The sequence below is a fragment of the Sceloporus undulatus genome, chromosome 1, assembly GCF_019175285.1.
Source record: "Sceloporus undulatus isolate JIND9_A2432 ecotype Alabama chromosome 1, SceUnd_v1.1, whole genome shotgun sequence".
Taxonomy (NCBI): domain Eukaryota; kingdom Metazoa; phylum Chordata; class Lepidosauria; order Squamata; family Phrynosomatidae; genus Sceloporus; species Sceloporus undulatus.
The window spans coordinates 333,337,252-333,356,909 of record NC_056522.1 but is presented as its reverse complement, the minus strand read 5'-3'; the positions used below and the strand labels follow the sequence as shown (position 1 = coordinate 333,356,909).

At 38.2% G+C, this 19,658-nt stretch overlaps 1 protein-coding gene across 2 annotated transcripts in view; it reads right to left on the bottom strand.

The window, feature by feature from the left end:
• Positions 1–19,658, bottom strand: part of NPAS3 (neuronal PAS domain protein 3) — a 952,772-nt gene that overhangs the window by 631,211 nt on the left and 301,903 nt on the right. The window contains exons 4-5 of one of the 2 annotated variants that reach the window (XM_042477645.1): positions 14,163–14,407; positions 14,003–14,053 (exon numbers count right to left, since the gene is read on the bottom strand). In XM_042477645.1, the coding sequence (XP_042333579.1) occupies positions 14,003–14,053; positions 14,163–14,407 (296 nt within the window). The remainder of the gene's footprint in view (positions 1–14,002; positions 14,054–14,162; positions 14,408–19,658) is intronic. The other variant, XM_042477653.1, reaches the window with a different exon arrangement.

The following is a 19,658-nucleotide window of genomic DNA, read 5'->3' as shown; positions in this document are numbered from 1 at the left end:
CAAGCTATAAATAAGAAACAGAACTAGCATGAAAAAACTCAGCCATGAAGTTTTCTTTCTGAGATGGTAGAAGACACATGAAATAAATAATAGCTCCCTTGAATCTCATTTTGGGTAAAGGTGGGATAGAAAGCCAATGAAATGAATAAACAAATTGGATTATTTGGATTTTAGCATGTTAGTTTTAATTTTATACTGTTTAATCTTGTTTTAAGGGGGGTTCTATGTAAATATGGATGTATTTTAGCTTGTTGTATGCCACTTTGATTGCCTGGCAAAAAGCGGGATAGAAATAAAAATGTTATTATTTTATTTATTATTATCTTTCTTTCAAGAAGGCTATTCTGACAAAATGGGCTGTGATACCCCCTAGTGCACATGTTTTTGTGGACCACCTTGTCAAGTGAATTGAACACAACTCTACAAGAAATGTGCATTTCAGGACAAAAACTGAATATGGATTTTATCTAGTGGTCAAATGAAGCTCTTACCAGATATTTATGGACTTGAATACAAACAGTAAATTGTGGTGTGCCACAACAGTTTAACCCCTCCACCATGAAACTTTTATTGAATAGATCTCCTGGCATATGGTTCCTTCTTTTTAAAGGGAGGATGCAGCTAGTTGTACATTGTACAGTTGTACAATCTAACCCACTGATGATGACATCAGAAGTATAATTTATCCCTTGCTGGTCTGGACTTTCAGGAGATCTCCATGTCAGCTCTTCTAAAAATACTGGAATTTATGTGAAAGCCAAAATGAATGGACAGTGTTTTTCTAATTATTTGAAAGGATACATTTAGACTATGATTCCAGGAGTATTTCATGTAGAACCTTCTAGCCAAATGCAAAAGACAACTAGGGTTGGGATGGGGGACTATTAATCAAGGCAAATGACAGGGAGATCAGGCAGGAGAGCTTCAAGCAGGCTAAGCCCCGCCCACTCCCTGCTAACAGCTGCAGAAGCACGTCATTTTTATTTAAATGTCTTTATCAGGTTATCAATAGTCATTTTCTAAATTAAAGATGGAGTTCAGTTCTGTCTTTCTGTTTTATAAGCGTTGTTGACTGACATGATATCTCTGGAAGACATCAGCAGAAGAGGGGAAGAGATCCTTTTTGCCTTTTCTTCTTAGCATAGTTGAAAAATCAGTTCCAAAGAGTGGGAAGACTATAGGAAAGTATGAAAGGTAGTGCTGTGGAGCTACAGTATGGAAATAGGGTTGACATACATCCTAGAAAATCAGGATTTTCACGGATTAGAGGGTCTAAAAATGTCCTGGCTGGCTAGGTGTGTTTGACGCTACTAATCTCAGATTCATGCTTTGTTCCAGGCCACATTTTTTCAGTTTCCAGTCTTTGCACTGAAACTCCCTTCCCTTCCTTTTATTTTCCTCTGAAGGGACACAATAACAGGTCTATTGACACTTAACTACTCTTAACTACTCTTGGCAGGGATAATTAGAATGTAATCCCAAATCTCTGCTTTGATGGGCAGTGAAGTTGTCGTCTCTCCCCTTTTCCTGTTGGATTCTCTTCCTGCCTCTGGAGAAGACACACAAACAGAGAAGGAGTTAAAAAAATAAATAAAGGCAGTTTGGTTTTTTGGAGTTCAACCAAGACAAGAGGGTTGTATGGAAGAAAGCTACAATTATCTACTATTCTCTATATAGTATAAGTAAATATATTGGTCCTAAACACACTGAAGAGATAGTCCAGTCTGAGACTGCTTTAATCGCCTTGGCTCAATGCTAGAGAATTGTGGGAATTGTAGCTTTGTAAAACATTTAAGGCTTCTCCGTCAGAGAGCTCTGGTGCAACAGCAAATTACAAATCCCAGAATCCCATAGCATTGAACTATGGCAGTTAAAGCGGTGACAAACTGCATTAATTCTGCAGTGTGTTTTGGACTCTAGTGTTATCTCCAGTTCAGATGGCTTAATTTATGGAATAGTAGTTTGGCTTTTTGGATGAACAACAGCACCCAGGGATGGATGGGGGGAAGTATCCCGAAAGGAGGGGTAGAAACAATAATGAAGGGGGGAATACTTCAGAATCTGGTCTGTCACCTGGTTTTTCACACTCCTTCCTCCTTCCAGAATGAGCAAATGAATAAATACACCACATGGGTCTACTCAGAAGCAAAAATTAATTGGGTCTGTGAGGACTAGTCTCAGAGAGTGGTAATGGCAACTCCCTCTAAAGAAACTTGTCAAGAAAGTTCTATGATATGTTCACCTTAGGGATTCGATTCTCTCTGTTTAATTTAAACATTGGACTGTACTGTTTCTGTCAGATCAGTTCTGACTTTAAAAATGGTACAAAGGTTAAACATAGTGGAAGAAAAAATGCAACCATTAATGTGCTGAATTTGCATATTTAGAATGTAAATTAGGGTTATTTGCATAAGTAGAATATTTTCATTATATGGAAATTAGGTGCCTGGATTTTAAGAAGTAGAATATGGCAACCCTGTATGGAAAGGGGATCTGGAGAAAAACAGTTCCTCAGAATATGTCTTCTGAGGCAACCACTGGGTAGACCCCTATTTTTAATATATATATTTAAAATTATCAAGCAAGAACAACATTAGTGCATTCAACTCTTCTCATCAGGAAGTTAATTCCCTCATTAGGGTCAATCGCTTGTGAATCATTTTATTATCTTGTAAAGCAGTATGATATTCCTGTGATTACTTAACAGAACTTACATCACAGACAAACCAAAATATGAAATACATTCTCGTCCAATGTACTGCATATTATTATTTCTAACATTTATTTGAAATATAGCCATAAAGGGGGAAAAACATGTTATTGATTTATGTATTTGCAAAAAAGATGGAACAAAATTGGCAAGGTCTTGTTTGTATAATCATCAGATTCAATTAGTAAGCTTTTTCTGAGCTTCTCCTAGGCAGTCCCACTTCTGGATGAGCTTGTGTTTGAAAATTCCTCACACCATCCCTCCCCCCCAACCACAAAAGGATGGCCTCAAAATAATTTCAGTTAAATGTACATGTAAGCATGTAAGAACATAAGCGTGGTTCTGGATAAGACCAAAGACATACTTAAACCAGTATCTTGTTTGAACCGTGGCAAATCAGGTGCCTATGCAATTACAGTTCAGGACTTTTCCTTCTCTGACCCTGTATATAACACAGTTGTTGCTGTGTGCCTTCAAGTTATTTATGATTTATGGCAACGCTAAAACAAACCTACCAAGGGTTGTTTTTTGTTGTTTTTGGGTTTGTTTTTTTTTTGCAAGATTTGTTCAAAGCAGGCAAAATGCCCCTTTTGTCTCCCTCTGAGGCTGAGAGAGTGTGACTTGTCCAAGGTCACCCAGCAGGTTTCTGTGCCTGAGCAGGAATTCAGACAGTGGTCTCCAAAGCCATAGTATAATGTTAAAACCCACTACACAATGCTAGCTCCCCTGGATATAATATATAGTCACCATATATATAGTTACTGATAGTCTTATCCTCGAGTGTTCCATGGTCCAGGGAGGGACACAGCCTGAAAACGTGGACTAAAATACAAACTACACCCACTCTCAGACCATAAGCCACCAGTATTTATCCCTTAGGAATTTGCTGAGTTTCTTTTAAAAGCCTTTTGAGTTGGTGATTATTATCTGTCCTTCTGGAATTAAATTCAACAATTTATGCACTGTGAAGCACTACTGCATGTGGTTGTTTCAAAATGAAGTACAGGGAGCATCTTTCTCAAAAACAGCACAGACACAGGCAGCATGTGTGTTAAATAGCATGAGAAAAGCCCTGCTATGTGTCAGAAAAGAGAGGAAGCAGCAACCTTCCCATTGTGCTTGCATCAAACTTTAAGAGGCGCTGAACTACCTGTTGAATGGAATTCATTACTTGCTTAAGTCTGTGGTGAACACTTTAATGTCTGAGTTTGCATTTTCTCCCTTCTTTCCCCAATAACTTTGTCTTTTCTGTCATGCCTTTTAAACTTTCTGACATGGATTATCTCAATTCTGCTCTTTGTAATTGATCCTGGGAGTCTTTGAGGAGGAAGAGTGGGAAGAAATGGTCTTCAATAAATCAATCAATAATCAAGCAGATTATGGCTGCAGTCAGATGTCCACAATTCCACTCTGTATTGCATCCAGTAAGAATCCACTATTTCAAACTGTGCAATACCAAGGGGGAGATGTACCTCTGCAGTTATATCCTTAATTAACCTAATACTTATCTACTGACAGCTAAACTGAATGGGAATCACTTCCACTGTTGAATGCAAATTATTTATTTCCCCTTGATAGAATAAAGTTCTCACCAAGGCATTTTATTATAACGCAACAGATTTCTTTCTAATACAGAATCTATTTCTAGTTTTACATAGCCGCGAGGAAGGTCCCAAAATTTACTACTGTATTTACTTACTGAACCTTGTTTTAATCTACAGTAAAATCACTTTTTCCATCATGGCTTATCCAAAATTGGTTGAACCGAGATAAATTATGCTGGAAAAATTAAGGTTAAGCATAGTGTAGATTAATTTGAAATATTGTAATGGGTTATTTTAATATTATATCGGTTTTTGTTATTTGGTTAAATTAATTTGTAATAAGCTGCTGTAAATGTACATTTAAAAAAAGTTATAAAAGTACAGTATTTTGCCAAAATAACATTAAAAAATGAATGACTTTTTTTCAAACTGCGAGTACTCAGGCTTGTAATTTACCATTACTGGACATGAAGGCAAACTAGAAAGGGCCTCCAGATGACCAGCATGGGTAGCATGGACAAGACAGAGTGTTTAGAAGTATGCAGCAACCACAGCACTCTGCTTTATTTCTCCAGCAACCCCAACCACTATGGCTTATACAGCTGCATTGGTTCAGTATTATCTCTCTCTCTGTTTAGCCCAAAACACTTTGCTCCAATTCCAGAACTATTTTGCCTACACGAGGAGAAGACTAGTTTGAATATTGTAATATGTATGGAAACAATTCATGATAGCTCATTCTTTCTATTTCTTCAGTTGAAAAAGCACACACTCTGATCTTGAAGAAGCTGGCTGCTTGTATGTTACGCTGCTCATGAAAGGAGACCCTAGTCTGAGTAGACATTTGCTTCAGTGGTAGAATTCTCCATTATACAAACTAATTCAGTGGGAGCCCAGACTCGACAGCCAAAGCCATGCTCTGTCTGCCCACCTTGGTCTCTGTAACAATTGTGCGATACAGTCCTGCATTTGTACCACATAACTGTAAGGTGAAGTGCTATTTTACAAATACATTCCTTTGAGTTTTCCATTTGTGCCACATGAGAGAAGGTGGTTATTTCGGATACTAATCAGAAAAGCACCAAAGAGGCTTTTCTGATTAGTATCCATTTTTTGTTGAGCAGACTGTGGGAGGACTTACCATAATATAAAATGAGACACTAGCACGTTTCATCCTCCACAAATGAGAAAGCAGTAACAATTTGGCCACTGCTTGAACCAGTAGCAGTGGTGTAGTCACAGCAGTCTGGTACCATTTTCGTTTGCCACAAAATGACACAATGAGATGATATCATGCTTTTAAATAATGATAAACATCCCAATCAATTTGTTTGAGAAAATGTGGGATTTTGTAATTTCTACCTTATCCTCACTGCCAATAATACTAGGTGCTTTTGCCTATATTTCAGAGGAAGGAACTGCAAAACCACCTCTGAGCATTCTGTAGTATTAGTATTCCTGCCTAAGAAAACATTATGAATTGCATAAGGTTGCCATAAGTTGACAGGCAATTTGAAGGCACGCGCGCGCACACAAACACACACACACACACATCCTCCTCCTCGAAACCAAATAAAATACCTTCCTGAAGAGTTTCAGATCACCCTACTTTAATTTAAACATCTGTCTGTCATTAAACATTGCAGCACTTCAAAGGCAGTCCGTTCCAGACCTTTTAGTTTTAATATGTCATATGACTTCATCAAAGTTACACTTGAGATTCTGAGGAAAGCTTGTTGAGATGATTTGCAAGGCATCCAGACAGAGCTGTTCAACTCTGATTTTAATCAGGTACAAGCAAAGTGTAGTAGATAGGCCACATGGGGATGCCAGTTTTTGGTAGTCTCCCCCCCTTCCAATCCAAAAAAATAATATTTCCAAAAAAAACCATTGCCTCCAAAATGCCCTCTTGAGGCATAGACATACTTTCCCACCCCCAGGACAATTTAGGTCCAGATGAGGCTTTCAAAGAAACAGGAAGTGAGCAAGACTTCCATTCGCTTCACAGTGCCTCTACTATACCCAAAATGGCCAGGGAGACTAAAAACATGGCAAAATGTCCCATGCTCTCTAGAGGGCATTTGGGGGGCAACCCCCCTTATTTTGGGCATCTGTATGTCCTCCCAAGGTTATAATTCAAACCCCCAAGCCTTCCATATTTGCCCATCCCTGTTTTAAATAAACCTACTTAACAGAACCATGAGAATAATTCAATGTGCCATCATAAGTTTGAGGAAAGCCTAGGTTCCATCCATAATGGACTCACAGAATCCATCAAAGATTCCAGCCAACCATGGATTCATGGAATCCATGTGTGACTCTGTATAACATGTGCAAAATCCCCCAATGCCACTATTCTTTTGTTGTCCACTGCTGACATCAACAGTGCAAACTAGGGTCTCATTTCTTTTTTCTTGGGGGGACTTGCATGATGCAACAGGGCCCCTCTTTTGAAATCCAATATGTCTCCATTCCAGTGAGGTCACAGGCCTCTTTGCAGGCAAAGAACAATGGATTCTCCAAGAAGTCTCCATGTTTTTGCATCAGGAACATTTTGGTGATGTAGAGGTAAAACATGTGAATTCAGTACAAATTTAAGAAGAAGAAAATTGTTTTTCCTTGGTTGAAGTTCAACCAGAGGGTTCCCTGTTGAGATGCAAATGAACTTTAAATTTCCTAGACTTTGAAAATCTCCTTATTGCTGCATGGCCAGAAGGAGGAGGAGTCTGCCTGCAAAAGATACCCTCCCCATCTTTATTAAGGACTGAAACAACATGCAGGCATTTGACTGACATCTCCAAATTGTCCTCCCCCCTTCCTGTTTGGTTTGTAACATCGTGCCTGATGAAGAAGCCCATGGAGCTTCAAAAGCTTGCAACAACTGTATTGTGCATTTTGATTGGCCAATAAAGGTATCATTGATGGATTTTTGTTTGTATTTGTTAAATGGCCAACACAGCTACCACTACATGGTTTCTGTAAAGTGCTAGATCAAATTGCTTCTGTCAAATCAGCAGGAAGAATAAAAACACCTAAATGACTAGCTAATACACTCTCCTAATTCTACTCACAGTTCAGATGGGATTTTTAGTTCTTGTTGTTCCTGAATATCTGTGAGTCTGGACTTCACTGTCCAGCCTCCACCAGTTTTCCCAATAAGAGCTCTTGGCTCCAGTATTCCTTTGTTAGACGCACCTCATGGTCTGCTTAGTGAGAACCAGAGACAAAAGAGCCCAGGTGGTGCAACAGGCATTTCATAACCTTTCCTCAGAAGCATGTCAAAGTTCTGCGCTTCTGCCCAACCACTCATCTCACCGGGCAACTGCAATCTCACCACCCCTGTAATGCTGAGCCTCATTAAAATGTAACTGAGGCCCAGGACAGACCGCCGAGAAATGACGGCCTACCGGTAGCCTAGTTTCCTCCACAGGGACGGCACAGCCCTCAAATGGAGCACCCTCACTGCAGAGGAAAAAGTACCCGGAAAAAACGGGTTCTTTTTCCAGTGCTGCAATGATGTCGCAAGCACACCAATGGTACACATGCGACGTAAACTGTGTGTGGCGCATACGTAACAATGGCAGCACCAATGTACACAGGGTGCCATTGTTACACCGCCATGCCATGCTAGGGTCAGGGACCGTGCAGTTACTACGGGGTCCCTAAACCTAGAATCAGTGCCGGGACCATGCAAAAAGTCGATGTGTATTTTGCCTGAGCCTCTTCACACAATGTAACCCTTTGTTACCCAGGAAGAAGGCTCTGATAATGGTACGGAATCCCATTTATCACGTAAACATAGCCACATATAGTTCATTATACACTCACACAATTGCTCCGCAAAATTAAGTTTCAGAATGCAAGACAAAATTATATGAGGAGTAATGGCAGATCTTATGGTTCTAATGACAGTAAAACCTTGTCCTGAGTGTGTTAAGCACAATATTTTCTTTAAATTGAATCTTTATTTCCTATATATTGAATGAATATCCTTTTATTGCACATTTCTTTCAGATTTTCTTTGAAATTAAATCTATTTTGTAGGATAATTTTATCCTGATCTTGAAAATACAGCATTTGGAGTCAACTCATTGTATTCAGCAGCTTCTATTTTCCACGCAACAATGGCATGGGGTGGTGGGGGTGGAGGTGGTGGGGAAATAAAGTCTCCTCTACTAAAGAATTATCTAGTTTTACCAAATGTCATATCAATGGTCATTGCTTTTTAGATTAATAAACAATATAATGGTTTTTAGATATCCTCCAAACAAATATTACTATGAATAGAGAAGTGTTTAAACCAATAGTCATGACAATGAGATTTCTTTAAAGGTTGCAATAATCAGTTATTTTGCTGAACCACTGCTGGGAATGCATGGTCATTTCCTGAATAATGTATATTTGATCTGTAACAATACAGATATTTCCAAAATAATGGTGGAAACTATCTCTTGCTTTGCAATTGTTTAACATATCATTTCCATGAAGTAATTGACTTGGGAAATATTACAGTGTCACCTGAATGTTTTTTCTGCAAGCGCAGTGTGGAATAATTCATACAAAACATGCATAACAAAACAAATTCATCAGCCTTTATAGACTGGACAGAGTAAAGGACCTTTTTTAAGCTCTAAATTAAAATGATTAAACTGTCATATAGTTGCCCAGGACAAATTTAAAACTAAGCTTCTATACAAAATTATTAACATGAACGGGTCATCTCAATTTTACAAATAGTCATAGCTCATGCAGAGGAAGAATTTCTCATACATTTTCCAAATGTCTTCAGGAGACTGATTGTGAAACACAATATACAGTGTCTAGTGCTTTTACTGTGGGATTAGAAGCCATGTTTATTATATTACTGACAGGTATTTACCTGAGATTATTTATCCATACAAAGTACAAAAAAATCTTAATAAATGAGAATGAATTGCTTTAAACATAATTTCACCAATATTTGACAACATGAATATATGTCAGTTTTGTACTCAAAGGAAACTGTTAATCAAGTGAAAGATGAGCTAATCCCACATGTAAGAGATTCACACATTGCATGAACCATCATTTTACAGTACAATTTTATTCATTCAAGTGACTTTTTATAAACTGACTTGATAGCCCTTCCAATTAAAAAACTTAACTGGAGCCCCATCTACAGAGTGGAACGTGACTGAGTGGAAACATGAGGTGTTCCCTTGCTCAGATCCTGAGCTCCCTGTGTCTTTAATGTTAATCAAACCACATCACTGGACACACAATCCTATACTGGAGTGATTTTTAAGTGAACTGAAATATGAGAAACATGCATTCTGTAGTATTATGCCTAATTTTAAATCCCCATTTTGTAATCCTGCCTCACTTGCCTTCTGATTAAATAGCCCAAATGTTGTAATCTTTCCTTGTGCTTCAAATCCTGTGATCATTTTGCTCATTTGATGTCATTTGCAAACTTGTCCGCCTCACTGCTTATACGCCACATTCGTTATTAACATGTTACAGAGCATGGGTATCAGTACAAGTTCTTAGGCCAGCATAACATTGTGAGACCTATTTTTTTTATTCCTTGTCTCTGTTTCCTAATCTTTAACAAGTTACCATTATATAAGAGAATCCTTATCTCATGAATGCTAAATTTGCACAGAGATTTCATCAATTAATTTGTTTAATAGCATTTTACCACTGTAACTATTATGCATTTAGCTGTCTCTGGGTTTATTTTAAATTTTGTTTTGAGCCTTGTTCAGTCACAACATTTGGAGAAAGACAGGATGTAAATGTTTTAAATAAAAAACAATAGCTGTATTTTTATTAATGTGGTTTTTAATATCTGCCTAGTGATTAAAAGAAATGTAAATCACTCACTAGCTGATAATTTAAAAAAACATTTCCTGTGTTGACTGTGTTAGGCTTACTTGCCACATGCACTGAATTACATTTATGCTGAAGAGCAGCATGGTCACAACTTCCAGTCCATTTTACACATGTTCATCTCATACCATGTCTGAGCCCACATCTGATTAAATCCAGTACTGTCTGGTATCTAATTGATTTCAAAGTAACTGTGGTTTGTAGGATATAGAATTTTTACCTCTAACTGATTAGCCAGACTATTTGAATTAAACGAAGTTTCTCACTACTGTTGTTGTGCAACCTCAAGTAGTTTCTGACTTATGGCAACCATAAGACAAACCTATCATGGTTTTTTTTCTGGCAAGATTTGTTCAGAGACAGTTTGCCTTTGCTTTCCTCTTAGGCTGAGAGTGTGTGACTTGCTCAAGGTCAGCCAGTGGGCTTCCATGGTTGAGCAGCGATTCAAACCCTGGTCTTTAGAGTCATAGTTCAACAATCAAACCACTACACCACACTGGTTCTCACTGTCACTATACAGTCGGCCTTCCATATCCATGGATTTTTTTTATCCATGGGTTCAACCACCCATGGCTTGAAAATATTTTTAAAATGTATAAATTCCAAAAAGCAAACCTTCATTTTGCTATTTTATATAAGGGACACCATTTTACTATCCCATTGTATTTAATAGAACTTTAGCATCCATGGATTTTGTTATCAATGGGAGAACCAAATCCCAGCTGGCATCAAGGACACACTGTATTTATCCACTGATCTCTTCCTATTTTCAGTCTGTTCCAATACCACCCGTAGTGCAGGGAGAACAGTATTCCCTAGTACTAAATTGCTTTTGGGGGTGGTGTCTGGTATTATATGCCAATGCCATTTCGTGGATTTCTAGTCTGTTAAAGACAGCAGTATCAACTTCAGTACACCCTCTCGTGTTCTTCTTTTATAGTGTGTATCTACAGATACTTATTTTCTACTACTTTTCTCCATTTAGGTTTCTGTTATGCCTGTTCAAACAATACTCTCTTTTAAAGCCAGGTACTCTAAAAATCCTTTATCAGTGGCCACCATTTGACACACATTTTATAATATTTTATCCCTACTGTTTTCTAGTACCATATTCGCTCCAGTATACAGTACGCAGCACCAACTGATACATGCTGATGCAAATCCATGTAAAATACTTTTTAACTGACTAGTAAGAACATTTTGCCAATATAAAATTAAAGCATTTTCCTTTCATGAGAAGAATTTAATTGTGCTTTAACACTGAAGTATGGTTCATGTTTGAGCTTTCCTTCTCTGGAGCTGCAAGGAGATTGGATTTACTTTTCAATTAACCACTATTTGTTCTTATCTTCTAACCAGAACAAACTGATTAATCTTAACTATGATATATCCGAACAGGAAAATTTTAAATCCTAGTTTACAAGCCAATGCAGTATATAGTTTGAGCAATGGATTATGACTCTGGTGACCAGGGTTGGAATCCCTATATGGCCATGAAATTCCCTTGAGCAAGTCATACTCTCAGCCTCAGAAAGCAACATCAAGCCCTTTTTGAATAAATCTTCCCAAGTAAACCCTATGATAGAAATGACTTGAAGGCACACAACGACAAATAAAATAATAAATAATTAAATGCAGTACTATTTTTGATCTGCATATCATAATAATCGGTGAATAGTTTAAAAGAGAGAAAATGTTTCCAATCTCTGTGTGTGTGCTTGAAGGAGAAGAAGAAATGAGTTAATTTTGTATACCTAAATTTCTTTAGAAAAAAAAATACAATTTAATGTGAAAACACAGTTGTAAGGGATACAGTACTTCACTAATTTTATTCTCAAAGGGAAAAAAAAGAATATTTTAACTTCTTTTCTTGTTGTAAGAAAGTCCTCAAAACCTGCATTTTATTAAAAGGATATTAAGAGTCTGGGACTTTTTCTGCACAAAATGTGCATTTTTGTACAAAAACAGGATTTTATCCATAAAAAATAATTGTTTTGTATAGAATCATTATTTTATATTAAAAATGCTATGCACCATTTCTGAATTTTGCCTATAAAAAACCAAACAAAACCTGAAGATTATTCTCAGTCCACATTTTTCCTCATCAGCATGTACTGACATCAAAGAAACACATTTCCAACCATTTCTCAATATGGTCATATTTGCACAACTGACAAAAGTGTTTTTGTTGTTGTTGTTGTATTAGTATAGATATAACAAGATATTGAAGATTGAATATTCCACTGAAAGAACATTTTCTGTCAGTGGAACGGGGAGAGAGACAACTCTTTCTGCATGTTGCTGCCTCTTCTATACCCTGAAAATATGCTTCTGAATTTCGGGGGGAAATCTCTGGAACAAATTTTAAAGAGGTACAATTGGTTGCAGAGGGTAAGAATGAGAAAGTTTGCTGCACAAGTGGATTTCAGATCTTGTAAAATTAGTTTTTGTATTTTCTTTTTACAACAGTCATCTCAGTCCAAAGATGAGCATAACAAAATCTCAATGTGCATGTGATTTCCCCTAAATTTTCTGACTTAACATCTCTTTTCATCTCCATCCCACACTGTAAGAAACTAGTTAACTCCCTGGAAAAGAAAAGGACAGCTGTGATATGAGGCTAAAAGTCAGAAAGAAAGCCCTGTTGCACAAAATGATGTGCATCCAAGAGGAAACTTGTTTGGGATCCATGCAATACATTAATGATTGCAAGACATTTGTATGTGTGACCCATATTATATGAAAGGGTGAGTGTCTGGGCTGGAACAGAGAGCCCTTTAAAGCCAGCATCCGGGTGGCCTGGGAGCATGGCATTTACAGGCTATACACTTCAGTGCTACCCTGAAGCTGCCCAGACGTCAGGCAGCCACCCAGATGTGGATGACTTCAAGGTGCTCCAGCAGAATGGCATTTATAGACTTCACACCGCTGGAGCAGTTTGAAGCTGCCATGGGGCTGTGGCGGGGTGAGAAAAGCTGCCTAATTCCCAGCCAAAAAAAGAGCAGATCTTTGCTGCTCCTTTTTCAGATGGCTTCAAGACGGATTGGGGCCATGACATGTGTTCCCTGAGGCCTCAATCCCCATCTTTGGAAGGGGCAGCTTCAAGCCGACCCTTCTGCCCTTCTATTTCGCCCCTATAACACTTTTTCAAACAGTTTTCTTTCAGATCAGTTCAAATATGTTAATTGATTTAGTCTTAAGGAGCTTGAAGGTACAATTGAACTCATAGATGCTGATATAAAGCAATGAAACTCACATAATAATCTAACATCAGAACTTTAACATTTTGTTTCCAGCATCTAATCTTTAATGACACAATGTAAACACACATATGTTTGTGCTTATGTTGTTTTCAGTTCTTTGCAAAATCTGAATGAAATGAAAATGTATACTCAATTAAAATATAGCCTTAAATTTTAAGCCAGATGATTAGAAACTACTTTCTGGTGAAATGCAGAAGATGAAACACAACAAAATAATAAAAAATTAATAAGTAGCTTCTGTCTCTTTACAAAGAATTCAGCAAATTTCCCGATGTATCCTGCTTCCCATTAAGACAGTTTATAGTTTTCCACCCAGAAGTGTATATTGTATTTAACAAACAGAAAAAGGGGACAACCATATGCATACTTAAGAGTAATCTTTTGTGAACCCAGCAGGGCACACTTTCAAATAATCATGCATACAGATTGCATTTCATGGCTATAATAAGCACACTTTAAAAAAATCAGTAAATTTAAACATACAATTCTGTGTTGAATGGTGGCTCACTAGTCATGTAAATATGCATACCCAAATTTCATTTGCTCAGCACAATAGTTATGCTGATATGTTTGTTTTAAAATAAAATATAAATATAATAAGAGGTTTATTTCACCTTCACATGGTGTCTTTCTCATGCAGACCTCAGATTTCCACATTTGTATCCCTTTAAAGGATTTGATATGCAGGGAAAAAAGAAAGGATGGTAAACATTTCAATTTAGATATCAGTATTGGCTGCTACATTCCACATGCTATGACCATCCAACCCCATACCTTTTACTGATGTGTTTGGTGGTGGTCCTTCCATTCGCAAGTTCCACGGAGGATCCCCCTGATTAGCAAAGTCCCTCATCTTCAAATAGCTAATTGTTAATCGGATGATGGATGCCTTGTCCAGCTGGCTGGTAATAGCTGCAGGGAGTGGCAACAACTTGGCCAACTCATAGAACTCAAAGTTTTCCTTCCCTCGGCGAGAACGGGCAGCATCTCGGGATTTTTCCTTTCTCAAAGCTTGTAAACTGAAACAAGAAGAGAGCAGGATATTGATCAGTATTATATTCAGTCTGACTTAGCCAGTTCTCTTTCTTATTACTGGTTTATATGCAAAGATACTGCAAATAATGGTTAAATGCCTGTACTGCCTGTACTGCAGCCATTCACTCGAAACCACAAGGTTGCGAGTTCAAGACCAGCAAAAGGGCCCAAGCTCGACTCAGGCTTGCATCCTTCTGAGGTCGCTAAAATGAGTACCCAGACTGTTGGGGGCAAATTAGCTTACTTGCTAATTAGCTTACTTGCTGTTCACAGCTATGATCTTTGGAATAGCAGTATATAAATAAAACAAATTATTATTATTATTATTATTATTTAATTCATTGACACATATATTTGAGAGCAACTGTGAATGGTATTTTATTCTTCAAACCCTATTGATAATGTATTCTTTCAAAATACAATTAGCAAATAGACTAGCCTGTCATAATGCACAAGGTTTTTTAAATTCCACTGTTGTTCCTTTGTCCATATGTGAATAATCAAGAAGAGAATACAGCAAAATGGGGTGGGGAGTGGGGGTGCTATTTCAGGATAGATGAACTTTCTGTTTGGCAAAGAGTACAATGTTCTCCATCACTGATTATAAGATATCCTTTATTTTGAGTGTCACAATCCTTAGCTCCCTAATTTTTTGAGTTAGCTTATACAGATTTATATTGTACATCAGACAATATTGTATGATGAATAGCAGCTCATGCTCATCAAATTGATCTATGCATCCACAAAATATCACATAAAATATCCCTGTGAGCAGGGGGAGGACAGTAAGGCAGACAGGTACCATGGTCAATGGTATCGAAGGCCACTGAGATGTCCAAGAGCACCAACAAAGTCACACTTTCCCTGTCGATGCCCAGACGGAGATCATCGACTAAGGTGACCATGGCAGTTTCAACTCCGTGGCCCGCCCTGAAGCCAGTTTTAAATGGGTCCAGATAATTGGTTTCATCCAAGACAGCTTGGAGCTGAAAGGCGACTGCCCTCTCAATCACCTTGCCCAAGAATGGTAACAGGGAGACCGGTCTGTAATTACACATTAGCAGGGGATCAAGGGAAGGTTTCTTCAAAAGAGGTTTTACTATTGCCTGTTTTAAGGCCAATGGAAATATACCCTCCCAAAGAGATGTGTTTATTATGAGATGTAATGCGGTTTTTATGGCATCTCCTACCTGAACGGTCAACCAAGAAGGGCAAGGGTTGAGAGGGCATGTCGTCCTTTTCACGCAGCCAAGGAGCTTGTCCATGTCCTCGGTATTCACAAACTCAAAACTATCCAGAATAACCTTGTTTATAGAGTCACTGGATGCCTCTGTTATTGGTTCTGTCAAAAAACCAGCATCAAGATCAGCCCTTATCTGAGAGATTTTATCAGCAAAAAAAGTCATGAAAGGCGTCACAGCAGGCTCTCAATGGCTCTAATAAAGGGTTCAGGGTGGCCAGGGGTTGGATTAATTCCCTAACCACCCTGAACAGCTCTGCTGGACGAAACTCTGCTGATGCAGTCCGTGCAGCACAGAACAAGTTCTTAGCTGCATTGATTGCCACTCCGTAGGAACATAACATGTTCTCATGGAGTGTCTTGTCAGATATGTTCTGATGTTTCCGCCAGTGGCACTCTAGTTGTTGCACAGCCCGCTTCATCTGGCAAAGATCTTTAGTATACCAGGGTCTTTTATTAGGAGCGGGCTGGTAAGGACGCTTGGGAGCGATACTGTCTATTGCCCCGGTAAGGTTCGTATTCCAATTGTCAACCAGGGTTTCGACAACGTCACCATCGTTCCCAAACATAACACCCTCTAGGGCTTCTTGGAACCTTTTGGGTTCAATCAGCCTTCGAGGGTGGACCATTGTAATAGGTCCTCCACTCCCGACGGGTTTTTGGATCGTGGCTTTCAGTCCTACCTTGACCAGAGAATGGTCCGTCCATGACAAGGGGGAAATAGCATTTATTTCCACCCACGGATATTCTCGGTCCTTCTGTGTTTCTATATTATAGTCAATGTCTTCTGTGTTTCTATATTATAGTCATAATAGCGACATATAGTTACTATATATATATATATATATATATATATATATATATGCAATGTAATCCTATGCATGTCTACTTAAAAGTCCTACTGAATTCAACATGTATATAAGTAAATGTGTATAAGATTGCAACATTATCTCTCTGCTTATGTGATGCAGTTTTATTAGACTGGAAAATAATAGACAAGCCATATCCAAGTCAGCTTCACAAGCACAGAGTTTTTCTAGAAAGCCTCACTTGAAAAAAATATATATAGCTGACAGAGGCATAATTATAATAAAACAATGTTTTTATATTTGTATTTTATACAATAATTGCACAAACAATGTGTGTTAAATATTCTATTTCACATTTTATTTGTTGCTGGGTTTCACATTTTGAGAAAATTCAAACATTCCTTTATTTATTTTTGAAAATATGAAGTGTGACCCTGCCATATTACACACATCTTACCCAAAGTCTTTTGAAGTGACAGCACTGTACTCATAATAAATAGTGATTGGCTTGGAGGGCTATAACCATAAAATAAGGCCCTCGGGGCTGAAAGGTTGTTGAGACTATGATATAATGGCATAAGCCAGTGGGAATGACATAGCTTGTACATTAATCTAGTGCCCATTTGCATTAGCTAGCATTAAAGAGCAGAGAAAGCTACATGCAGTCTGACACAGTGGCAGCACCTTGTTTTCTAACTCTAAGGCAAGTGAATCAAAGAAGCAGTCACTATAGTGTTGTGTTTTTGTTTGAAGCACTAGTGATGACTTTCTGTCATAGTTCATTCTCAATTTCCAGCTTTTGTAAAGAAAGGTACACAGATGTAGATAAAATCATAGAGCAATGTAGATTACGGCAGAGATCAGGAAGCAGTTGATGATAGAGGAACTATCTCCTGATGAATTGATTACTCTGCTCCAATAATAATAATATTAATACAAACTTCATGTTTGTCCCATTATTATTAATTCTTCTAGATGCTTAATGGTTGCAAAGATTTCATAGAGAGACTATCAAAATGTGCTAAAAGAATATATGAAAAGGATGATAATGAGTCAATGACAACTTCTCTGACTGCTTTGTCATTAAGTTATTTCCTCCTAGCTCTTTAAGATAAAGCAAATGTCAGTGAAATTCTTTCTGCCACTGTTCTTTGTTGTTATTAGGTGTTATTTGTTATTCACCATCAAGTTGACTTTGGCTTATGGCAGCCCTATGCATGAGAGACCTACAAAAGCTTCTGTTCTCAGCTGCCCTGCTTAGGTCTTGCTAATTCATCTATCACTGTAATGCTGAATTTCTTCAGTTGTAATTTATGACCTGAAGGCATTTTGAATAATGAAGAGGAGAAATGGACCAAAAGTGCACCACTGGCCAATGAGCACCATTAGCAGCCTTGTGCCAAGTCCATGAGTCTATGTCCACTTTGGAATGGAGACATTGTTTTGCAGAAGGCTTACTAAAGGTAGATGACAATGGTTCTTGGGGCCCATTGGCCCAGTGAGAAGGTTTTGCTGGCCTATCATTGGAGAGACCAGAAGATTTAAATAAAAACGGCGCGCTTTGAGCAGCCATTAGACAGGGAGGGGTGGGGCTAAGCCTATTTAAGGCTCTCCTGCCCTTGCTTCCCTGTCAGTTCAAAAGAGCTGGCCCACCCTCCCACCTCGACGACAGTGTAAGATTCATTCTGGTTGCTTCGGAACCGGGTAGGAATTTTTGCCCTTGTTTTCCCAAGGGTTTTTTGCCTACCCTACACTGCTGGATAAGGAATTGGATGATTGGCTTGGGGTGTGGCCATAAATAGGCCTTATGCATAGGCGAGGGGAGATAGTTGGTTCAGTGAGCACCTCGGCACTCTCCTAAAGGGTGAAGGTGGGTCTCTGGAACAGAGTTTTACGTCTTAAGGCTAAACACGAAGGGAAAGAGACTTGCCTTGGGGCGGGCTTGAGATTCAAACCCTCACTTAAGTCTTGAGAGTTAAGTGGGGAAGTCTTGGGTTGGCCTTCCGGATGAGGGCCGGCCAGGGGCAACCCAAATTATGGATTGCCCTTGGGGCTCAGGTGTTTTCGCCCTTTTTGGAAGCTGGGGAATTGGTCTTGGAGCAGACCATCCGCCAGCTGTTCCTACACAAGGTTCTCCCCCCCGGGCTTGCAATTCTCAAGAAATAAAGTTAAATAGGTTGAATTTTAATAAAGTTGCCCATTTTATAACCCAGTTCTCTGTGTCTGGTCTTGTTATTTAATGAGTTGGTCAGCAAAGGATGGTAATCGTTCATATCAGTGGCTTTATGAAGGCACAGTATTAGTCTAATTTTGGATTGGACTATTTCATTTGGATAAGTGAAATGTGTTCCACCAGGCTATGGGATTTCAAAACACCAGCAACCTGAGGGTAATAGACCACCCCAAAATTAGACTTGTCTTTTTCACAACAACATGAGAAGAGTGCTCCTTTTTAAAATTTCCTCCAAAGAAGATTTTTGTTCGGTTGGTTTCTGAACTCTAGAGTTCAACAACTGTTAAAACAACATTTCTGTTTAATAAACGTGTTTTATTTTTAACATGAGAAAAAGAACCTCTCCACAGAAAAGGAATAAGGTTAAAAGCCTTTCATAATTCTCCTTTAAAGAAGCTACAACTAAGATCTGAGCAGAAGCCAACCAGGCAGATTTTATTTTATAGATTTTCCCTACTTGTTTGCTTAGGAGAATCTAGCACTGCACAGTTCTACTATTTATCAATTAATCTGGAATGCAGACTCAAAGAAAGGAGGCCGACCTGTATTAAAAATTCAACTATTAAAAATTCATCAAAGACTTCATCATTTTAACTCACAAACCTTTGAACACCTGCACACTTGTCAGATCTCTGGTCATAGTTAATAGTGGAATCTATAGTTGTTACAGAATCTACACCGCTTCTGACATGAACTGCATAACAATATTAGTGGGTTATGGTTAAATAAAATAAAAAGTAACATAAAATCCAGTAAAGCCACATTTCTTTTCCAAAGTTTTCAATGTGAATTACTTATTGGGCAAACTTTAGGTTTGACCATATGAGAACCTTTGCATTAATGAATTCTTTGGTGAAGATCTAAATGGGTTTTCCCAATACCATATGTATCTCTCTTATTTCAAGGCAAAATTTAGGCAGATCAGTAAGCAAAAATATTATCTATTATTATCT